At 31.3% G+C, this 12,050-nt stretch overlaps 1 protein-coding gene across 1 annotated transcript in view; it reads left to right on the top strand.

The window, feature by feature from the left end:
* LOC130444229 (nephrin-like) overlaps positions 1 to 12,050 on the top strand; it is a 748,786-nt gene that overhangs the window by 664,300 nt on the left and 72,436 nt on the right. The window contains exons 7-8 of the mRNA XM_056779287.1: positions 5,119 to 5,282; positions 7,181 to 7,325. Coding sequence (XP_056635265.1) covers positions 5,119 to 5,282; positions 7,181 to 7,325 — 309 coding nt within the window. The remainder of the gene's footprint in view (positions 1 to 5,118; positions 5,283 to 7,180; positions 7,326 to 12,050) is intronic.

Raw genomic sequence — 12,050 nt, 5'->3', positions numbered from 1 at the left:
AAAGTTCTAAGAAATAAGGAATTGACGAAAAAACATATATAAACTGGATATAATTGGAAAATCTACTTGTCAAATGGCAAGGAAAGAACATTCAAGGAAAATTGAACTCACTCCGTTGTAATCAGAGTGCGATTGAACGCTTGTGTTGTATAGAAAATTCAGTGCCTGTGAAAAAACTCAATGGAAGTGCATCATCATGAAAAACTGGCATTCAATAATTTCCCTCCACTATCTCTATGAAATTTGGAATTGTTCTTCATTATCCAAACTACAGTACTATTTTTTGAGCTTGTTTAAATAAAATTATAGGTCTCCTCTATTTATATTCATAATATGTAGTAGATAAAATTGTGGAAATATATAATGAGAAATAATACTGTCATTGTGGCAGGTTTCAGATTACCAGCGCGATCTTTTCAGACGCGCGAACTTCGTAGTGGATACAGAAACTTTAATAATTAATTTAATAGTTACAATAATTTTGAGTATTAGATACCCGAGCACAATAGCGCCTTTCTCTATATTTTTTTTTCAAAAAATTCTCACATAATGATACTAGTTTCACTATTTCCCTCAGACAAATTATATTATGAGTACGTTTTGCTTGGTAGGAATTCTCTTTAAAACTTTATCAGCAAGAAAATCGGGAATATCCATAATGTCATTATTTTAGAATCGCGGAAAGCTGAAACTGTTAAAAGGTTTAATGTACCACATCAAACCATTTCTAGAATTGCTACAGAAATAAAGATTACGAAACTCAATATAAATCTATTTTTGACTCTTCGTACTATTAGATGAAAGCTTGTGAATAGAATCTTTCACAAAACGAATATTTTAATCCTTTAAAATATGTGGAATGATAAGAAAAATACTCACCTTGAATCACTTGCAGACTGGAAGAATACCCACTAGCCCATAATTGATTAGAGATCATGAAAGTCACAGATTGCAATTTGCTTTTGAATAGATTTGGAATGACGAAGATTAGATAAGGATGTAGCTCATTGATTGAGGCTGAATAGAGTATACAAGCGCCTAGAAAGGTGACTCGCTTCACATATCATATATATGTTGAAAGAGCATACGTTGCCATTCATACCATTCATTAGAAATAATATCAGTCCACACATTGCAAATCCAAATTTGGGATAGAAATTCAAGAGCTTCACTTCTTAGCGTGCGAGATTATCGTGGAGTAATAACAAAGGCTACTGGAAACAAGACTTGTTGAAAGTTTGTTTCTTCAACTTCATAAATTTTATCATTTTTTGCTGATATAACTATGTCCTATTATAGCCCCGTACAAAAAAACACTTTATTCATTTCGGATGATGTTTAACCAAACGTAAGAACAAAAAAAAAATGAAAGAAAAGAATGGTTCTCACGTATCAAATTTCGAGATTATACAATTTTTATGCAGGATAGAGAGGTCGGCATAAGTCATGCAACATGCATTAAAAGAAAAAACAAAAGGGATTCGGAGCAGGACTACTGTAAGTGTTCAAATTGATGCTCATCTTGATCAATACATTCACGGAAACATTTCTAAATGGAGAGGCAGATCCGACAAAGCATTTCAAACTCTCCAAAAATTCTTCTTCAATTGCAGATCGGAGGTAGGAAAAGGTGCTTGAGACCTTCCCATAGGTAAAAATCAAGCGGTGTCAGGTTACATGATGATGCGAGCTACTCAACGAATCCTCGACTGCCTATCTCTTCTCCTTCAGGTACTCCCGCACAAATAACGCGTTGTGCGGTCAAGCCCCATTTTGTATGTAATGAAGGATGCTCGCGGGTGTTGGATCATTGTTCATTTGCTCACGTGAATCTTTGAGCATTTGCAGATAACTTTGACCCGTCACGTGACTCTCAAAAAAATACACGCAGTTATTAATTCTAATCCGCAATATAAATCATCCTCGTAAAATGCGTAGAGGAAACGTAGACGATAAACTCAATACTACATTTTTCGAAAAGATCCATCGAATGTTTGGCACTGCAGATTTGTTCGACTGCTCAACTAACGCCAGTGCCACTATTTTCATATTTTTGTTAGTTGTTACGGACACTGGTTGTCCAGAGCGCGGCGCGTCCGCAACAGAGCCCTTTTTATACATTTCTGGTAGATCTCCCACACTATTGAACGATTTTGTAGCGGCGATTTTGGAAATTGCTGTTGAATTTCGGTGAATATAACTTCATATTTCACGTTCGTACACACATACGGCTATTTATTCTGAAAACGCATCTATTAGATGAGCACGTGTTATTATGACACAGGCACAGAAACATTATGAGGTACGAAAATCTTTTTCGTCAGCGTTGATAGACTTATTACCGTTGCCGATTTTTCGAGAGCGTTACCTGACTTATGTATTTCAATATTTCAATAAAAAACATCCAGCTTGAGTCATTATTTTTTCCCTGTATATAAAATTGTGAGATATTGGGAATGATCAATAGACAAATTTGTGTTTTCATATAAATTGTTATCTTTGTTCTATTTTATTATACAATTAAATATATTCATTAAAATTTTATGCATTTACTTGTTGCATGAAAATTGTCTGAAAATTGGAACTGTACTTTTGGTGAAGAAGCTTTAGTTTTATAAAATAGAAAAGTCTGTTATCACAAATATTTTACTTGTAATGTTGTCATTCATAAAATTTGTAAGAGAAAGAAAATTCCTATAAAAACTGAATATCGATTTGAATATATCTTTTTTCATATATTTTCCGAGAAGAAATATTGAAAACAAACAATATAAAATTGCTTTTGCGTATATTTTTTCCATTAAATTTCGATGTAGGAGCTCAAATTACAAATTGTTTTCAATGTTTGAACTTATTTCTCTATTCTCAACAGAATATGAAAAATTTTTCTTTCCATTTCAAATCTGTATAAAAAATTGATTATGTGAATGTGATCACACGAAAATTATTATTACTTAATAGTTTGTAACATTGAATTGAGTCGATTTAATGAATATATTCTATCCAAATTTTATTTCGTAATCAAATAAATGTTATTCCCGAGGGCAGTGAACAACATTAAAAAAAGTTGAATCTATTCAGTACATACTCAATAATCATTGAAATTGTCATTACAAAAACCGCACTATTTATATTTCAAGATAATGTAACCAATATTTGATTCACTGAAAATAAAACGGAATAAAATTTATTAGATTCAATCTGGTAATTTTGTGATATGTAGGAAGTTATAAACGTTATAAACTTAGTGTTGAATTATCTGAAGATTACGGTTATGTTCTTCATTTCACATATAGACATTGAGCTTTTCGCGCGCTTCGACTACAGTTCTCGGGCCCTCCGCCCATTTTTTTTATTCTGACCAATAAGCTGAAAATTTGTAAATCGCTTGTTACGGTCGAGACCGACAACTTTTTTCTTTGCGAAAAACGTCGATTTTGCGCCATTCGACCCGTAGATGGCTTGCATCTATTTATTTTGCAAATTCATACTACTGAACTGAACTCTACGAGCAATCCGGTTGTCCCACAATATTCACGCTCACTAATTCAATAGTATATAAACACACGAAATACACTCTTCCAAGTATGAGCATGCGCATGGAATTCGTGGCGAGCTGTATTCAAGCACACGGATTGAAGAATAATACCAATACTTCTCTGTTATTCAGACATATTACTACCTAGAAAACAAAAAATATTTCTGAAATCTTTCTGAAAGATTCCAAACTTGGACAATAAAAAACTATTGATGGATCTCTCAAGAATTTCCGAAAAAGATCATGAAATATTTCTGGGATCTTTCACCTATTCCTTTTGAAATATTTCACAAAGCTTTCAGAAATATTTTGTACTGGCTGGGTGAATTTAAAAAATGTGTGATTATGCTGAATGAACGAGTATGTTAGTACTTACAGATCGGAAAAAAATTGTTAAAAACGCAGGTTCCAAGTGTCGGACTCTTTTTATGGCGCGCGCTATATGTCGGACAACATATGTACATGCTTTTTTAATTTATGAACCTTCGAATTCTCAAAAAATCTGCTTGCTGGTTATCCATTAATATAAGCGTGATAAACTGACATAATTAACCTGTTTGACAGAGAAAATGGCACATTATTTTTGTCGGACAAATTTCTTTGAGGTAATACTAATGAATAATCTCCCGTTTGAAATAAATATCAACCAGTTGGTATTTAATTATTGGTAACTCGCACAAATTCCATGTTTCCGCCCTCTACGGGGCGAATGGCGCAAAATCGAGGTTTTTTGCAAATGAAAAAGTTGCCGGTCTTGACCTTAACAAGCGATTTACCAATTTCCAGCTTGTTGGTCATCATCAAAAAAATGGAACGAGGGCCCGAGGACTACTAACTTTTGAAACACTTTCTCCACTCCGATTGTAACATGCCAAGCGATCTGTTACGTTACATTTTCTTATGCCATTAATCAATTATTTTGGGACAATAGTAACTTCTGCTTTGTAGCCACTGCCAAGTTTTTAAAGAAATTAATTTGTTGTCGAAAAAATTGATGAACTCTCAGTCAGAAATATAACTCGTTCAATATATCTGCAGCACTTACCTGAAGCAATAACTGCAGCTGCCAGGTTGAAGTATCTAAGGATAAAACTAAAAGACAAACAGCTATATCGTTTTTAACGATATTGAGGGCTGCAATTTCTCCGGCTTTGTCCAGAAAAATTCCAGTTCTCATTTCTTATTCCTTGTCCTCTCTAGAATAAGTAGTGAAGTTTTCTTAATAAATATATTATTGCAAAAACATTTTCATATTTAGAGCGATTCTCTTAGTTTGCAGAATCTTCGTAGAGGATAACTTCATTCATTTTCCTTTGTTTCAAACTTCTCATCTATTTCTTCATTCTATAGCCAGTGACCGTGATAATACAAACTTAAAATATGCGAACACAAATAAAGCGTCTGTGTAAATTTGATACACAGTGGCCTAGTGAAATATCAAACATTATTAATTTTTAATAAGAACGGGTAGCTTATACTTAAATAGTAATGCTACAATTCAACTGACTTAACTATAATAATGTAAAATGTGATAGTTGTGATAAATTACAATCGAATTAATGTATTTGTTCTTGTTTCAGTTCGACCTCTTACTGTTGAAATTCTGATCAGCAATAATCCATTCTCTGCGGATAGAAAGTACGATATTCCCTGTCAAACTTTCGGTTCAAGGCCACCCGCTAAAATTTCTTGGATAATGGATGGAAAAGAGCTACTTCCGCCTAAATATAATGCTACCAGTTCGGTAAGTGCTGTTTTATTTCTAAGCCGGATCAGCGTTTTTTAAAGACTGTGACCCAATTCAGTTCGCTTGATTTAATTAAACAAAAATAAAATTGAAGAAGATGAAATCTGTGATATTTGTTCACTATTATATCTACTAAATAAAATTGCGGAATATTGATACGAGCGAATTACAGAGCGTGGAGCTGTTGTATTAATAAAAGTTTTCTCTTCCAATTCCTCTAAATCAAAAATGGAAATTTGTTAAGAATAAAATGTTTAAGAATATTCTACATTTAATAAAATAAAAACTTAACAGATAAAATTAAAAGGCTGTCCTTGCTGGCAATTATTTTACAGAATGTATCTGATTGTTACTAGCTTTTCTTGAAAATATTGAACGATGAAAGATGAGAGAAGCCCACATCAAAACGCATCAAGATGTTAATGCTGGGAGAGTTGGCTATTAGAAAAAGGAGCGTTAAGTTGTAACAGTTTCATTGGGTAAGGTGAAAAATGGGAAACAAAGATTTATTCTTTTTTCTAAGTTCAAGATACTTGTGAAAATCTATTTTTTCTTGTACGAAAACAGTGGACTTTGACATGAAATATTCTCACCATAAGCTTGATATAGCCTTTAGTCTGTCGTTGACGTTGTTGATGAAATGACAATACTTATATATATATATCCCCTTTTATAGCGTTATACGCCTTTGGGTTCCTAATCTCCAGGCCTGTCTATCTTGCCATTAACGTATCTCTCCGATGACCAAATTTCTCTCTTATATTAATGTTACTGTGAAGAATCATAAATTTAGCTACTTAAATTCAAAGTTAATTGTAGTCATCAAGATTCATGGTACACGATCTTAATGGGGACCTAGATCATAGATGATTGATTCCGGCTGTCCCTTGGATACTTCAGTTACATTTAGGTATCAAATTACCCACTTTATTTGTATCGATATGACTCGAACGACCATACTTATAGATAATTATAATCTTTCATACAATATAATTTTTCAGTATTCAAGAGCGGTCTGTAAACAGATAGATGTCTTAATAATCTGGTGTTCGTTCGAATATGGTCTTTGGATTATTGAAACTACGCTCAACTACTTATTTTATTATTTAATGAATAATTTATTTCAAAGTAGTTTTGATGTTTTAATAGAACGAATATGGTCAACCATTATTGGTTAGCCCGAAGATACATTACAAGTCAAACATCGACTATAATTTTAACAGAGGCTGAAACAAATATTAGTATGTTGAAGTGAAAATGTTTCTGAGGGATATTTATAGGACACATCTTCAAAAAATGAAATTACAAGTTCTTAAAGTGATGAGAGATTAAACAATTAATCATGAATAAATCAGTGGATCCTTTCACAAATGTACCGGTATGATATTAGAAAATATATGCAAAATAACGTCTGAAACATCTCAAAACATCTGAAACTTATGGGTAACTTTGTTGATGTATACCAAGGGAAATTAGTGACTTAAAAAGTCATAATTTTATCCATTAAGATGTGACTATATACTTGACTGACAACTGAAACATGGATGACTAAAGTATAATAAAAAATACAAGTGATAGAACTGTTCCGCTATTCATCGGAGTATGAACTGGTTGAAAATATTTTACTAAAATAGCAGTATCTTTATCATATATGAGAGGAAGAAAAGTGGAAGAAGATCGAATATTATTGAGGATTATTAAAATTGACATTTAGAATGTTATGACATGTCTCTTCCCACTACCTTGGTGTTCATTATTCCTTTTATATCCATTAAATTTAATGCTCAAAATTAGTTGCGTCATATATATTTTAAAAATCTCCTCATGAATAAAGTTTTCATTATTTATGTAAATCACCTTCTTTTAGACGATTATTTATAATTATATATTTACAGGACACTGAAGATGGAAATTCAACAACTTCTATTCTATCTTTTGTACCTGCCAGACTTGACAACGGCCGATCTCTAACGTGTAGAGCATCCAATCATTTGGTACAAAATGGCGTCGAAGAGCACACCGTGAAATTGAATGTATTCTGTAAGTTGGTACAATGAATATAAAAAGCACTACGCTGTTAATTATAAGGAGTCTATTCCTTTGTTGTATGCGTATCCCTTGTCAAAATAAAACAAGCGAATTTCTTTATCTTTATTACCACTTGGCTTGCAAGAATACTAATATAAATTTCCAGAAAATCGCGAAAGATGTTTCAGGAAATAACTGCTGAATAAATTATAAGATTTTTACAGAACTAAGCACTCAACTGTGTTGTGAATAAATACGTATAAAGCTCGTTTTAAACAGAGAATCACTATTTGTTTATTAATAATTCACCAGGTAGGGCTTATTTTGATGAAATCTTTTCATTTTCTAACATAATGGAGCAAACTTTACCAAACAGATGGCGAAATAAAATAAACACAAAAATAAAAACCAAATCAAAACAAGATAACTTTATTTTAAGGCATAGTTATAAAGGATAGTTTTTGAAATGCCTCAAATCACTAGACAAACAAATCAAACAAGAATATATTGACTGTAACAATAGAACTTTCAAGATGTAATTTGCGAATTAGGATACGTGTCTGTGTAAAAAATTCTCCCAGTCCATTCTATAAAACGGTTAGAATAAAAGTAATCGATATCATCATCAATTATCAAACATAAAATGGAGATAATACGATTTTTTTCATTCTCAACGAATAAGAGACTATATTTTCTCCATGGACTGGAAGGAGTGGATACAATTATCGAATAAAGGATCCAATTAATTTGCTATGTTTCAAACAGAGAGATATACATTTCCAATAACTTAAGAGGATTTTCAGCTTTCTTCGTGTTTGTTTTAGGTATAATATCAATATAGGAGTATTATTATCACTGATTTTTTGTGACTTGGGATTATGAGTTTGACTCATAGATCTATTCAATCAATGGATCCTGAAAATTTAGATGCTCAGCCATCCAAAAAGCAAAAACTGCATCAAATGAGAATGATCATTCTGAACAAAAACATCAGAATATAAAACATTTCTCGTCACTTTGTGTACAAGAACAACTGTCGAATGATTCAAATAATATAATATTGATATAAGTTATAAATGATTCAATATATATCTCACTGTGATAAAATATAAAACATCGAAAATCAAAAGATATAAAAGATAATAAAGATCAAATATCCTATAATAATTGTGACACTGCTTAAATAGGACAAACATTTCCGTATTTATAAATAGATTAAAAGGTCAACAATACGATTAAAAATGTAAAACTGCGTCAAAAACCATGGAATATAAAAAAAACATTTATTCAGTTATATAACTTGAATCAAATTTCAGAAATGGCTCACATACATAAGAACGAGCAAGCTGTTAAAGATGAAGAAGATCTAAACAATTCAATTTAGTTATACTTCTATATTAACAAATGCCAATAATTTAATTGCCTGCTACATATTTTTGGAATTCAACAAGTGAGGAAAATTTTTTTTTTTGTTAAAAAGGTGGTCTATCGATTAATATAATTATGAAAATTGTCAATTTGTTAAAGTCATATTTTGATAAAGACTGGAATAGGTCGAAACGTCAATTTTCACCTAGTTTTTGAAAACAATTTTATATCAGAAGAAATTTGAAATTGAGACGATTTATGTAGTAAAGCATGTAAAAAGTTAAAGAAATGGAAAGCTGAAGAAATTTAAAATATTGTTGACAAAGCACAGTCATTCCCAAATTGGTCCAGGTACACCCCTAGGGGTCCTCGAGAAGCTCTAAAACAGAAGTTAACGTAATATGGTGTCAACTTGAACTAGAAATAAGTATTTTGAAGGTGGTTTCCAAGGAAGAAATTGGATGTTCTGATTCAATCAATCATTGCAAAGTTACTATGTAGGTATCGTTGTCAATGATTAATTCGAAGACGTTAAAATCATGCAATTTCCATTTCATGCTACAGAATTCTTGTGTAAAATCGCTACAAACTTTCGTTGATATTTTTATTTTTGATTGCTGTTACTCTATGTCCCTTCACACTCTATGCAATCATTATTTTGTTCTTATCTGATTTGTTTCCTATCCTTAATCAATTTCTTCTTTTCTAACATAATCTAACAAATCATTTGATGTATCCGAGTCTGTATCGTCGGTTATTCTCAATTTTTCGCTTTTCGCATTTTCTCCGCAAAGTAGAAAATTTTTCTTTCAATGTTTTGCTTCTGACATTTTGGCTCTTGGTACTGAAGGTACTTGTCCTTTTGCGATTACATCTTTAAAAGCTTTCACTTTTGTCGAATCTGTGTTTGGTTTCTTTGATCCGACAAAAAAAGGCCAGTTTCATTAAATATGGAGTGAAATTATTAACTGAAATAATGAAATAACTAATAAACGAAAGTTGCTCGAAATGGAATGAAAAATCGACTTTGAAAGAGTCAGCCATGTAAAAGCTGATTTGTTCATTACATTGTGGCCTGAAGTTCTTAAAACACATCTTTTGAAATCTTAAGACTTGAGAGCAATATATATATATATATATATATATATATATATATATATATATATATATATATATATATATATACGTCATTATATTGCTTGAATATTCATTTCCTATTTATTTAAGACGAGGAAAATGAGTTAAGAACCTTGTTGTTGAAAACGTCGTACCTTCGGTATGTATCTTCATTAAACTGACACATGTTTGTGGGCGACATCTAGTGTAAAAATCGTAAAATAAAACTGCTCCATTTATTTACAAACTAGCGCGTAAATGCAGTGAATAATTTGCAGCGAATAATTCGCTGCGAATAACTGGCTAATGTCAGCATGTTGACTGGTTAGAAAATAGGTATTTTTGATGTGGCGGTTTTAATTTTGTGAGGAAAAATCGATGATCAGTAAATTTATCGTAAAAGTTTATTAGCTAAAACAATTGTTCATGATTATTATGAATTATGTAGATCAAGAAAATTACATATACATATTCACATTTTAAGCAAAAAAGATATGCTATTGCCTCAATTTTCCGACGGAGAAAAGCTAGTGGATTTGTTGTTGCAGTATGCCTTTTCTTGTATCAGAAACGGGTGATTAATTTCAGATTAGGAAGAGCCAGAAATGGTAGAGAATTCTGTTGGTATTATGGTATCTAAGTGGACAATTCTCAGAAAACTAATTAATAGGTCTGTTAAAAATATTATTTCCGTTGTTCAAGCATCAGTGTGTTTGCATAATTGGTAGATATCAGAAATGAAAATTACATACAATATGGTTTAATGGTTGCACCAGGCTCTTGAAGAGCTGAGTCCAGCCAATACAATGAATTTAATGATGTATCTACAATTGGAAGCAATACAAAAGACGCAATAAAAAGAAGAGGAGCATTAACAACTTATTTTAATGATGAAAGGGCTTTAGATTAGCAAGACCTATATATGTAAATTATAATGGATATGTGTTATGAAATAAAACATAAAAATAACTTTTCTTACATATAATTTTTCACCTAATTTCAAGCTAAAAATTTTGGTGTAGCGTTTTAAATTGATTCACAAACGGAGGTATGAATGTACATGCGATTATGACAGATAAAAGCATATTAATTCAAAGTCTTGATTTCTTCTTACTTACTTATTTATAAAAACAGAGTTTACAGAGTAGGATTTTTGAACTCAATATTTGAACAACAACTTTGAACAAACACTAAGTCCTTAGCGTATACTAGCTGTTAGTTTAAGACATCCAACTAGAGACGAGTGCTCGCCATCTTGCAGAAGAGAAAACGACTCTTCGAAATCTTGTATAATTCATACAACTTCTCATCTACCATAAATTTTGAATAAATCACATTGACGCATATTAATCTACTTCTAAGTTGCTTCAATATTTTGATAATCCCATAGTGTTATCATTGTTTCTTCATATCATACTGTCCATTGACTGCGTGGAGTTGCGAAAATGAATTGTATTCATGTTTTGAATACGTTCACATATTAGTCAGGACAAACATACTTAATCGCTATTGATATGGCTTATTCGAAATTGTTTTTTGAAAACTCATTTCTGGCAAGAAACCGGATTTCATTTAACAGTCAGATAGCGTGAAATAAAATAGGACCTTAAGACAAATTGAATATCGATCAGTCAATGTAAATACGAAAATAAAGGAAAGAAAAGATCAACAAGAATGTTTTCGTGATTATACAGGGTGAATTATAACTAAAAGGATAGGAAATATATTATTGTTAATCTATAATTCAATTTAAAACCATAAATTTTGAGTATATAGAGGTAACTATGCAGTAGCCATAATAAAATGGTCCTTTTATGTGAAACTACTTTGTATACAATAGGGTGCTGCATTTTTTAAAAATTATTAATTTTGTTTAGTTCTCTCTATGGTCTATGAAATAATGTCACAAAGTGAAATATGTAATTAAAAGTGAAAAAATAATATCTGAATATTTAATATATAATATTTAATTCGCAATTTAAAATTTTCAACTACATAAGAAAACGATTCTCATTAGTTTTCAGTTGTGAGGTTTTATAAAAACATTGAGCAGTTGATGGTTGATGATCACGAGGTTATCGTTGCCGGCAACGTAGCGTGTGCTGTTATAATAGAGTTTGTATTTATTACTTATGATAAATTGAATAAATCTTTTATGAGTTAAGTTTTAACATTATTACATAATCGATAACGATAAAAATTGATAGCATAATAGACTCAACTACTAAAAAATATTAAAATAAGTTGAATTTG

The sequence above is a fragment of the Diorhabda sublineata genome, chromosome 5 (assembly GCF_026230105.1).
Source record: "Diorhabda sublineata isolate icDioSubl1.1 chromosome 5, icDioSubl1.1, whole genome shotgun sequence".
Classification (NCBI taxonomy): domain Eukaryota; kingdom Metazoa; phylum Arthropoda; class Insecta; order Coleoptera; family Chrysomelidae; genus Diorhabda; species Diorhabda sublineata.
This window is presented reverse-complemented; position numbering and strand designations above follow the sequence as displayed.